General features: G+C 46.3%; 1 protein-coding gene across 1 annotated transcript in view; it reads right to left on the reverse strand.

Annotated features, from left to right (window-relative positions):
• The window catches only part of CNOT9 (CCR4-NOT transcription complex subunit 9), a 71857-nt gene extending 58668 nt beyond the window's left edge, over nt 1-13189 (reverse strand). The window contains exons 1-2 of the mRNA XM_056552010.1: nt 13072-13189; nt 9464-9562 (exon numbers count right to left, since the gene is read on the reverse strand). Coding sequence (XP_056407985.1) covers nt 9464-9562; nt 13072-13101 — 129 coding nt within the window. The 5' untranslated portion in view covers nt 13102-13189. The remainder of the gene's footprint in view (nt 1-9463; nt 9563-13071) is intronic.
• Between the last annotated feature and the right edge of the window lie 296 nt (nt 13190-13485).

A 13485-nucleotide genomic window follows, 5' to 3' on the forward strand; every position in this document is an offset into this window, starting at 1 on the left:
CCATCATGTCCATCTATAAGAGACGGCACATCAGAACTGTCCGGTCCTTGGATATATCGCACAGTAGATGTACGGTCCTGATCATCTAGATTAGAAGGCATAGGGACTCCATCATGTCCATCTATAAGAGACGGCACATCAGAATGGTCCGATCCTTGGATATATCACACAGCAGATGTACGGTCCTGATCATCTAGATTAGAAGGCATAGGGGCTCCATCATGTCCATCTATAAGAGACAGCACATCAGAACTGTCAGATCCTTGGATATATCACACAGCAGATGTACAGTCCTGATCATCTAGATTAGAAGACATAGGGGCTCCATCATGTCCATCTATAAGAGACGGCACATCAGAACTGTCCGGTCCTTGGATATATCGCACAGTAGATGTACAGTCCTGATCATCTAGATTAGAAGGCATAGGGGCTCCATCATGTCCATCTATAAGAGACGGCACATCAGAACGGTCCGGTCCTTGGATATATCACACAGCAGATGTACGGTCCTGATCATCTAGATTAGAAGACATAGGGACTCCATCATGTCCATCTGTAAGAGACGGCACATCAGAACTGTCCGATCCTTGGATATATCACACAGCAGATGTACAGTCCTGATCATCTAGATTAGAAGACATAGGGACTCCATCATGTCCATCTATAAGAGACGGCACATCAGAACTGTCCGATCCTTGGATATATCGCACAGCAGATGTACAGTCCTGATCATCTAGATTAGAAGACATAGGGGCTCCATCATGTCCATCTATAAGAGACGGCACATCAGAACTGTCCGGTCCTTGGATATATCGCACAGCAGATGTACGGTCCTGATCATCTAGATTAGAAGACATAGGGACTCCATCATGTCCATCTATAAGAGACGGCACATCAGAACGGTCCGATCCTTGGATATATCACACAGCAGATGTACAGTCCTGATCATCTAGATTAGAAGACATAGGGACTCCATCATGTCCATCTATAAGAGACGGCACATCAGAACGGTCCGATCCTTGGATATATCGCACAGCAGATGTACGGCCCTGATCATCTAGATTAGAAGGCATAGGGGCTCCATCATGTCCATCTATAAGAGACGGCACATCAGAACTGTCCGGTCCTTGGATATATCGCACAGCAGATGTACGGTCCTGATCATCTAGATTAGAAGACATAGGGACTCCATCATGTCCATCTATAAGAGACGGCACATCAGAACTGTCCGGTCCTTGGATATATCGCACAGTAGATGTACGGTCCTGATCATCTAGATTAGAAGACATAGGGACTCCATCATGTCCATCTATAAGAGACGGCACATCAGAACTGTCCGGTCCTTGGATATATCGCACAGTAGATGTACGGTCCTGATCATCTAGATTAGAAGGCATAGGGGCTCCATCATGTCCATCTATAAGAGACGGCACATCAGAACTGTCCGATCCTTGGATATATCACACAGCAGATGTACGGTCCTGATCATCTAGATTAGAAGACATAGGGACTCCATCATGTCCATCTATAAGAGACGTCACATCAGAACGGTCCGATCCTTGGATATATCACACAGCAGATGTACGGTCCTGATCATCTAGATTAGAAGACATAGGGACTCCATCATGTCCATCTATAAGAGACGGCACATCAGAACTGTCCGGTCCTTGGATATATCGCACAGTAGATGTACGGTCCTGATCATCTAGATTAGAAGACATAGGGACTCCATCATGTCCATCTATAAGAGACGGCACATCAGAACTGTCCGGTCCTTGGATATATCGCACAGTAGATGTACGGTCCTGATCATCTAGATTAGAAGGCATAGGGACTCCATCATGTCCATCTATAAGAGACGGCACATCAGAACTGTCCGATCCTTGGATATATCACACAGCAGATGTACGGTCCTGATCATCTAGATTAGAAGGCATAGGGGCTCCATCATGTCCATCTATAAGAGACGGCACATCAGAACTGTCCTATCCCTGAATAAATCGCACAGTAGATGTACGGTCCTGTTTACACAAAGCAAAATGTCTTTTTAAAGTAACTTTTCTGGCCCAACGGTTTATGTCCAGGTTAGTAGGGAAAAGTTTGAAATCACATGATGGGACATAATTCAAACCTCGACCAAGCAATAATGTCTGTGTCAGATAGAACTTGATAAGTTTATAACAGACTGATTTACTTGTGTGATCTTAGCGGGTACCTTATGCTTTCGTCCCGCTCTCCGGGTGCGTCCTTTGGGGAGCCCGGGCCTTTGATCCCTGCTACGAGTTGTCCTGCAGCCTCCTCTGTGTCAGACCAATTTTTAGCTGAAGACGTGGCATGTCGAGAGGTATCCACATCTGAGAAGCTTACTTGTCTTTGTGAGATTTTTCGTTTGTGATTCCGGTTCTTACTTTTACTGTTTTCGCGGCTGTCTAAGCCACGGATAGGCAGTATCATATTATTGGGATCTATTACAAGAATGGAGACGGAACTAAAGGAGGCAGCTGGAGGCATGAGCAGTTCCTTACAACCCATAGAGGATTTGGACCGTGCTGCAAAAGAGTGTGGTTTTTGGAACAGAAGCAGCTCGTGCTGACACAAATGCCTCACAAGATTTCATCGGCAAGATGAGAAATTTGGAAACCATAAAGATTAAAGAAATCAAACTATGGTGGGACTATAAAGCCTTGTCCACATATTTGGAGAAAAATATGGTGCCACGTGGATTACGACTAAAGAAAAAACCCACAAGAGTCTTTTCCTCTACTTTTCAAAACATCCAGGCCACGCTCTATTTTACGTTTCAGTTCAGACAGCCGCGAAAACAGTAAAAGTAAGAACCAGAATCACAAACGTTAAAACTCACAAAGACAAGTAAGCTTCTCAGATGTGGATACCTCTCGACATGCCACGTCTTCAGCTGAAAATTGTTCTGACACAGAGGAGGCTGCAGGACAACTCGTAGCAGGGATCAAAGGCCCGGGCTCCCCAAAGGACGCACCCGGAGAGCGGGACGAAAGCATAAGGTACCCGCTAAGATCACACAAGTAAATCAGTCTGTTATAAACTTATCAAGTTCTATCTGACACAGACATTATTGCTTGGTCGAGGTTTGAATTATGTCCCATCATGTGATTTCAAACTTTTCCCTACTAACCTGGACATAAACCGTTGGACCAGAAAAGTTACTTTAAAAAGCCATTTTGCTTTGTGTGAACAGGACCGTACATCTACTGTGCGATTTATTCAGGGATCGGACAGTTCTGATGTGCCGTCTCTTATAGATGGACATGGAGTCCCTATGTCTTCTAATCTAGATGATCAGGACTGTACATCTACTGTGCGATATATCCAAGGACCGGACAGTTCTGATGTGCCGTCTCTTATAGATGGACATGGAGCCCCTATGCCTTCTAATCTAGATGATCAGGACCGTACATCTGCTGTGTGATATATCCAAGGATCGGACAGTTCTGATGTGCCGTCTCTTATAGATGGACATGATGGAGTCCCTATGTCTTCTAATCTAGATGATCAGGACCGTACATCTACTGTGCGATATATCCAAGGACCGGACAGTTCTGATGTGCCGTCTCTTATAGATGGACATGGAGCCCCTATGCCTTCTAATCTAGATGATCAGGACCGTACATCTGCTGTGCGATATATCCAAGGACCGGACAGTTCTGATGTGCCGTCTCTTATAGATGGACATGATGGAGCCCCTATGCCTTCTAATCTAGATGATCAGGACCGTACATCTGCTGTGTGATATATCCAAGGACCGGACAGTTCTGATGTGCCGTCTCTTATAGATGGATATGATGGAGCCCCTATGCCTTCTAATCTAGATGATCAGGACTGTACATCTGCTGTGCGATATATCCAAGGATCGGACAGTTCTGATGTGCCGTCTCTTATAGATGGACATGATGGAGCCCCTATGTCTTCTAATCTAGATGATCAGGACTGTACATCTACTGTGTGATATATCCAAGGATCGGACAGTTCTGATGTGCCGTCTCTTATAGATGGACATGATGGAGCCCCTATGCCTTCTAATCTAGATGATCAGGACCGTACATCTGCTGTGTTATATATCCAAGGACCGGACAGTTCTGATGTGCCGTCTCTTATAGATGGACATGATGGAGTCCCTATGTCTTCTAATCTAGATGATCAGGACCGTACATCTGCTGTGCGATATATCCAAGGACCGGACAGTTCTGATGTGCCGTCTCTTATAGATGGACATGATGGAGTCCCTATGTCTTCTAATCTAGATGATCAGGACCGTACATCTGCTGTGCGATATATCCAAGGATCGGACAGTTCTGATGTGCCGTCTCTTATAGATGGACATGATGGAGCCCCTATGTCTTCTAATCTAGATGATCAGGACCGTACATCTGCTGTGTGATATATCCAAGGACCGGACAGTTCTGATGTGCCGTCTCTTATAGATGGACATGATGGAGCCCCTATGCCTTCTAATCTAGATGATCAGGACCGTACATCTACTGTGCGATTTATTCAGGGATCGGACAGTTCTGATGTGCCGTCTCTTATAGATGGACATGATGGAGCCCCTATGCCTTCTAATCTAGATGATCAGGACCGTACATCTACTGTGCGATTTATTCAGGGATCGGACAGTTCTGATGTGCCGTCTCTTATAGATGGACATGATGGAGCCCCTATGCCTTCTAATCTAGATGATCAGGACCGTACATCTACTGTGCGATTTATTCAGGGATAGGACAGTTCTGATGTGCCGTCTCTTATAGATGGACATGATGGAGCCCCTATGTCTTCTAATCTAGATGATCAGGACCGTACATCTGCTGTGTGATATATCCAAGGATCGGACCGTTCTGATGTGCCGTCTCTTATAGATGGACATGATGGAGTCCCTATGTCTTCTAATCTAGATGATCAGGACCGTACATCTGCTGTGCGATATATCCAAGGATCGGACCATTCTGATGTGCCGTCTCTTATAGATGGACATGATGGAGTCCCTATGTCTTCTAATCTAGATGATCAGGACCGTACATCTACTGTGCGATATATCCAAGGACCGGACAGTTCTGATGTGCCGTCTCTTATAGATGGACATGATGGAGCCCCTATGCCTTCTAATCTAGATGATCAGGACCGTACATCTGCTGTGTGATATATCCAAGGATCGGACAGTTCTGATGTGCCGTCTCTTATAGATGGACATGATGGAGTCCCTATGCCTTCTAATCTAGATGATCAGGACCGTACATCTGCTGTGCGATATATCCAAGGACCGGACAGTTCTGATGTGCCGTCTCTTATAGATGGACATGATGGAGTCCCTATGCCTTCTAATCTAGATGATCAGGACCGTACATCTGCTGTGCGATATATCCAAGGACCGGACAGTTCTGATGTGCCGTCTCTTATAGATGGACATGATGGAGTCCCTATGTCTTCTAATCTAGATGATCAGGACCGTACATCTGCTGTGCGATATATCCAAGGACCGGACAGTTCTGATGTGCCGTCTCTTATAGATGGACATGATGGAGTCCCTATGTCTTCTAATCTAGATGATCAGGACCGTACATCTGCTGTGTGATATATCCAAGGATCGGACAGTTCTGATGTGCCGTCTCTTATAGATGGACATGATGGAGCCCCTATGTCTTCTAATCTAGATGATCAGGACCGTACATCTGCTGTGCGATATATCCAAGGACCGGACAGTTCTGATGTGCCGTCTCTTATAGATGGACATGATGGAGTCCCTATGCCTTCTAATCTAGATGATCAGGACCGTACATCTGCTGTGCGATATATCCAAGGATCGGACAGTTCTGATGTGCCGTCTCTTATAGATGGACATGGAGTCCCTATGTCTTCTAATCTAGATGATCAGGACTGTACATCTGCTGTGTGATATATCCAAGGATCTGACAGTTCTGATGTGCCGTCTCTTATAGATGGACATGATGGAGCCCCTATGTCTTCTAATCTAGATGATCAGGACCGTACATCTGCTGTGTGATATATCCAAGGATCGGACAGTTCTGATGTGACGTCTCTTATAGATGGACATGATGGAGTCCCTATGTCTTCTAATCTAGATGATCAGGACCGTACATCTGCTGTGTGATATATCCAAGGACCGTACAGTTCTGATGTGCCGTCTCTTATAGATGAACATGATGGAGTCCCTATGCCTTCTAATCTAGATGATCAGGACCGTACATCTGCTGTGTGATATATCCAAGGATCGGACAGTTCTGATGTGCCGTCTCTTATAGATGGACATGATGGAGCCCCTATGCCTTCTAATCTAGATGATCAGGACCGTACATCTACTGTGCGATATATCCAAGGACCGGACCGTTCTGATGTGCCGTCTCTTATAGATGGACATGATGGAGCCCCTATGTCTTCTAATCTAGATGATCAGGACTGTACATCTGCTGTGTGATATATCCAAGGATCGGACCGTTCTGATGTGACGTCTCTTATAGATGGACATGATGGAGCCCCTATGTCTTCTAATCTAGATGATCAGGACCGTACATCTGCTGTGCGATATATCCAAGGACCGGACAGTTCTGATGTGCCGTCTCTTATAGATGGACATGATGGAGCCCCCATGTCTTCTAATCTAGATGATCAGGACCGTACATCTGCTGTGTGATATATCCAAGGATCGGACAGTTCTGATGTGCCGTCTCTTATAGATGGACATGATGGAGCCCCTATGTCTTCTAATCTAGATGATCAGGACCGTACATCTGCTGTGCGATATATCCAAGGACCGGACAGTTCTGATGTGCCGTCTCTTATAGATGGACATGATGGAGCCCCTATGTCTTCTAATCTAGATGATCAGGACCGTACATCTGCTGTGTGATATATCCAAGGATCGGACAGTTCTGATGTGCCGTCTCTTATAGATGGACATGATGGAGCCCCTATGTCTTCTAATCTAGATGATCAGGACCGTACATCTGCTGTGCGATTTATTCTAATTTGTCCCTACAGGAAAAGAAAGCCTTAGCAGAACTACGGGATAACCCCGTCCTAGTCATAAAGAATGCAGATAAGGGGGGGGGGGGGGCGTAGTTCTGCTAAATGCGGGTCTGTACAAAAAGTTAAATGAAAACATTTTAATGAATGATAGAACTTACAAAAAACTAAGTGGCGACCCCACCCATAGAGGTCAACGAATGTTGGGAGAATTGCTAGATGTGGGGGTTGGTATATGGGGGGTTTTAAGTAAAAAGACAAGAGATTATCTGTATGTGGGTGATCCTGGAACCCCAGTCTTCCACTCTCTCCACAAGAGGGAGTTTCCTCCCCCTATGCGACCAATTGTGGCCGGTATCGGGGCCTTGGGAGAGAGACTAGGAGACTGGGTGGATAGTTACCTACAACTTTTGGTAAAAGTTACACCTACCTATATTCGTGACACGAAACATGTTCTGGAAATCATGCAGCATATGGAGTGGAAGGAGGGATACAGTTGGGCCACATGTGATGTAGTCTCGCTGTACCCCTCTATCCCCAATCGGGAGGGCATGAAAGCACTAGTGAGACATCTAGAGGTATACAGCAGATACTCCACGGACCTGAAGAGATTTATTTTAATGGCCACTGGATTCCTTTTGGAAAATTATTTTTTCATGTTTAATGAACAGTTTTATCTTCAGGTCCATGGGGCTCCGATGGGAGCAAAGTACTCACCGTCATATGCAAATATTTATATGACCTATTGGGAAGAATCTTGTCTTTACCCCTAGCATCCCCCACCACAAACATATAAAATGGATAGGCAGATACATAGATGATTTGGAGAAGTGATAAAGAAATGTTCAATGACTTCGTACAGTGTATTAATAGTAACAACTTAAATCTAAAATTCACATATCACAAAAAAGTATTGCATTTTTAGATGTGGTTTCTGAAGGTCATAATGGCAAAATTGAGATCTCCCCCTTCTGTAAAGAGGTGGCAGGTAACACCATGTTGCAGGCTACATCCTGCCACCCTCACCATGTGGTGCGGAATATCCCCTATGGGGAGTGGGTGAGGTTACGCAGATATTGCACCAATCTAACCACATTTGGAAATGAATCAGAGAAATTACAACAGAGACTCCTGGAGAGAGGATACAGTGAAGTAGATGTAAAAGAGGCTAGACAGAGAGCAAGGGGTATGGATCGGGACAAACTACTTAAAACAAAGAAACCATAACCAAAGCTGTGACCCCATGAAATCCAAACAAGTATTATCCAAATTCATCACATCTTATAGCAGACGATTTTATAATATAAAAAATATTTACCGATATTAGAACAGGACCCGGTCCTGCGTCATTTCCAGGTGCATTCTATACAAGCTGTAGCCAAACGGGGACCCTCTTTAGGATCCCAACTGTCACCAAGTCTTTTTGTGGACCCTAGTAAAAATAAGGTCAAATCTACATGGGAGCTGGAAACAATGTATCACTTGTAACCATGTGGAGGGATCGAATACTTTTTTCTCGTGTAGTAATAACAGGTGCTATAGTGTTAAAACCTACATAAACTGCAATTCCACATATGTTGTATATTTAGCAACATGCCTAAAATGTAAAGTATGTAGGCTGTACTACGAACGCTCTCACGTGCCGGATTACAAGACACATTTCGGATGTCAAGGGATTTAATTTGAAGGTGTCTTCTTTATCATCACGGCACTTCAGAGACGTTCATGGAGGGGATGTAGGTTCCCTGAGAGTGATGGGAATAGAAAAAGTACATAGACATCCCAGAGGAGGAGATCATCGCGGGGCCCTCTTAAACCGCAGTCCTTTTGGATATTCCAACTGGACACACGTCCAACCGCTAGGTAGGAATTTGAGGCAAGACCTAATTCTATCCTGTTGGGTTTGGATATAGGAGCAATGTAGTACGAATACATTAAGGGCGTCCATATTGCTTCTATTTATCTGTCTAGCCCATCCTTATTCATACAAGCAATAGTGTCCATCTTCTATTAATAATAATAATAATTAATGTAATATGATAATATAGAACTATTTAGAAACATTTGAAAAAATAATAATAGAAGTCTGACAGTCCGGGTTTACAATAGGTAGCTTTGTGATGTCCAGTGTAAGATCCATTTCAGGTTTACCAGCTTTTTCTCATTCTGCTAATGAATGGTCACATGACCTTTTAATAGATAGATATATATATATATATATCTATCTCTATAGTGTGTATTTTTTTATAATTTTGGATACCATGACTAAGGACCGTGCATAGGTCCGAAACGCGTCGGCGATTGTAGTTCCTGTCAGAATTTGACCCAATAAAGAGAACCTGCTTTTATCTGCACTGCTGGGCTGGATCATCCGTTTTTCCGTCTGCGCGTGTTCTCCGGGCGGGAATCCCGCACATTATAATCAGTGTCAACTCGGCCAAAATCTTACCAGAATCATTGCAACGTGAGAGAATCGCTCGTATGTCTGACAGATATACGCCAGACCGGTGTCATCCAGCAGAATCTTCTGAAGAATAAATGTCGCCACCTGAAAAAACAAAACCGCGAGAAGTGACAACAACGATAAGAGGAACGAGAGTTATAAACCGCCATCTCCTGCTGATCATATACAGGGGGGGGGGGTATATACAGTCATCTCCTGCTGATCATATACAGGGGGGGGGGGGTATATACAGTCATCTCCTGCTGATCATATACAGGGGGGGGGGGTATATACAGCCATCTCCTGCTGATCATATACAGGGGGGGGGGGTATATACAGTCATCTCCTGCTGATCATATACAGGGGGGGGTATATACAGTCATCTCCTGCTGATCATATACAGGGGGGGGGGTATATACAGTCATCTCCTGCTGATCATATACAGGGGGGGTGTATACAGTCATCTCCTGCTGATCATATACGGGGGGGGTATATACAGTCATCTCCTGCTGATCATATACAGGGGGGGTATATACAGTCATCTCCTGCTGATCATATACAGGGGGGGGGTATATACAGTCATCTCCTGCTGATCATATACAGGGGGGGGGTATATACAGCCATCTCCTGCTGATCATATACAGGGGGGGGGGTATATACAGTCATCTCCTGCTGATCATATACAGGGGGGGGGGTATATACAGTCATCTCCTGCTGATCATATACAGGGGGGGGGGTATATACAGTCATCTCCTGCTGATCATATACAGGGGGGGGTATATACAGTCATCTCCTGCTGATCATATACAGGGGGGGGGGGGTATATACAGTCATCTCCTGCTGATCATATACAGGGGGGGGGGTGTATACAGTCATCTCCTGCTGATCATATACAGGGGGGGGGGTATATACAGTCATCTCCTGCTGATCATATACAGGGGGGGGGGGTATATACAGTCATCTCCTGCTGATCATATACGGGGGGGGGGGGGGTATATACAGTCATCTCCTGCTGATCATATACAGGGGGGGTATATACAGTCATCTCCTGCTGATCATATACAGGGGGGGGGGTATATACAGTCATCTCCTGCTGATCATATACAGGGGGGGGGGTATATACAGTCATCTCCTGCTGATCATATACAGGGGGGGGGTGTATACAGTCATCTCCTGCTGATCATATACAGGGGGGGGGTATATACAGCCATCTCCTGCTGATCATATACAGGGGGGGGGGTATATACAGTCATCTCCTGCTGATCATATACAGGGGGGGGGTATATACAGTCATCTCCTGCTGATCATATACAGGGGGGGGGGGTATATACAGTCATCTCCTGCTGATCATATACAGGGGGGGGGGGGTATATACAGTCATCTCCTGCTGATCATATACAGGGGGGGGGGGGTATACAGTCATCTCCTGCTGATCATATACAGGGGGGGGTATATACAGTCATCTCCTGCTGATCATATACAGGGGGGGGTATATACAGTCATCTCCTGCTGATCATATACAGGGGGGGGGTGTATACAGTCATCTCCTGCTGATCATATACAGGGGGGGGTATATACAGTCATCTCCTGCTGACCATATACAGGGGGGGGTATATACAGTCATCTCCTGCTGATCATATACAGGGGGGGGGGGTATATACAGTCATCTCCTGCTGATCATATACAGGGGGGGGGGGTATATACAGTCATCTCCTGCTGATCATATACAGGGGGGGGGGGGTATACAGTCATCTCCTGCTGATCATATACAGGGGGGGGGGGTATATACAGTCATCTCCTGCTGATCATATACAGGGGGGGGGGGTATATACAGTCATCTCCTGCTGATCATATACAGGGGGGGGGGGGTATACAGTCATCTCCTGCTGACCATATACAGGGGGGGGTATATACAGTCATCTCCTGCTGATCATATACAGGGGGGGGGTATATACAGTCATCTCCTGCTGATCATATACAGGGGGGGGTATATACAGTCATCTCCTGCTGACCATATACAGGGGGGGGTATATACAGTCATCTCCTGCTGATCATATACAGGGGGGGGGGGTATATACAGTCATCTCCTGCTGATCATATACAGGGGGGGGGGGGTATACAGTCATCTCCTGCTGACCATATACAGGGGGGGGGGTATATACAGTCATCTCCTGCTGATCATATACAGGGGGGGGTATATACAGTCATCTCCTGCTGACCATATACAGGGGGGGGTATATACAGTCATCTCCTGCTGATCATATACAGGGGGGGGGGGTATATACAGTCATCTCCTGCTGATCATATACAGGGGGGGGGGGGGTATACAGTCATCTCCTGCTGACCATATACAGGGGGGGGGGTATATACAGTCATCTCCTGCTGATCATATACAGGGGGGGGGGTATATACAGTCATCTCCTGCTGATCATATACAGGGGGGGGGGGTATATACAGTCATCTCCTGCTGACCATATACAGGGGGGGGGGTATATACAGTCATCTCCTGCTGACCATATACAGGGGGGGGGGGTATATACAGCCATCTCCTGCTGACCATATACAGGGGGGGGTATATACAGTCATCTCCTGCTGATCATATACAGGGGGGGGGGTATATACAGTCATCTCCTGCTGATCATATACAGGGGGGGGGGGGTATATACAGTCATCTCCTGCTGATCATATACAGGGGGGGGGGGGGGTATACAGTCATCTCCTGCTGACCATATACAGGGGGGGGGGGGGGTATACAGTCATCTCCTGCTGACCATATACAGGGGGGGGTATATACAGTCATCTCCTGCTGACCATATACAGGGGGGGGGGTATATACAGTCATCTCCTGCTGATCATATACAGGGGGGGTATATACAGTCATCTCCTGCTGACCATATACGGGGGGGGGGTATATACAGTCATCTCCTGCTGATCATATACAGGGGGGGGTATATACAGTCATCTCCTGCTGATCATATACAGGGGGGGGTATATACAGTCATCTCCTGCTGATCATATACAGGGGGGGTATATACCGCCATATTGTGCTGATAATATACGGGGGGGGGGGGGTATATACCGCCCATATTGTGCTATTGTGCTGATCATATACAGGGGGGGGGGGGGGTATATACCGCCACATTGTGCTGATCATATACAGGGGGGGGGGGGTATATACCACCATATTGTGCTGATCATATACAGGGGGGGGGGTATATACCGCCATATTGTGCTGATCATATACAGGGGGGGGGGGGTATATACCGCCATATTGTGCTGATCATATACAGGGGGGGGGGGGGGTATATACTGCCATATTGTGCTGATCATATACAGGGGGGGGTATATACCGCCATATTGTGCTGATCATATACAGGGGGGGGGGGGGGGTATATACCGCCATATTGTGCTGATCATATACAGGGGGGGGGGGGGGGTATATACCGCCATATTGTGCTGATCATATACAGGGGGGGGGGGTATATACTGCCATATTGTGCTGATCATATACGGGGGGGGGGGTATATACCGCCATATTGTGCTGATCATATACAGGGGGGGGGGGGGGGTATATACCGCCATATTGTGCTGATCATATACAATACATCTCGTACCGTCTTAGAGAGTTCACTCCCGGACTCCATGATGCGCAGACACAGCGGGATGATCTCTGTGGTCAGGAGGAAGTTTATTACTTCTTGTTCATCCGTCTTCACCAGAGCCCCTAATGGAGGAAAGAGACCGCAAGATCAGAGAGAGACCGCCCCTAATGGAGGAAAGAGACCGCAAGATCAGAGAGAGACCGCCCCTAATGGAGGAAAGAGACCGCAAGATCAGAGAGAGACCGCCCCTAATGGAGGAAAGAGACCGCAAGATCAGAGAGAGACCGCCCCTAATGGAGGAAAGAGACCGCAAGATCAGAGAGAGACCGCCCCTAATGGAGGAAAGAGACTGCAAGATCAGAGAGAGACCGCCCCTAATGGAGGAAAGAGACCGCAAGATCAGAGAGAGACCGCCCCTAATGGAGG

Source organism: Hyla sarda, unplaced genomic scaffold, assembly GCF_029499605.1.
Source record: "Hyla sarda isolate aHylSar1 unplaced genomic scaffold, aHylSar1.hap1 scaffold_1322, whole genome shotgun sequence".
In the NCBI taxonomy this organism is placed as follows: domain Eukaryota; kingdom Metazoa; phylum Chordata; class Amphibia; order Anura; family Hylidae; genus Hyla; species Hyla sarda.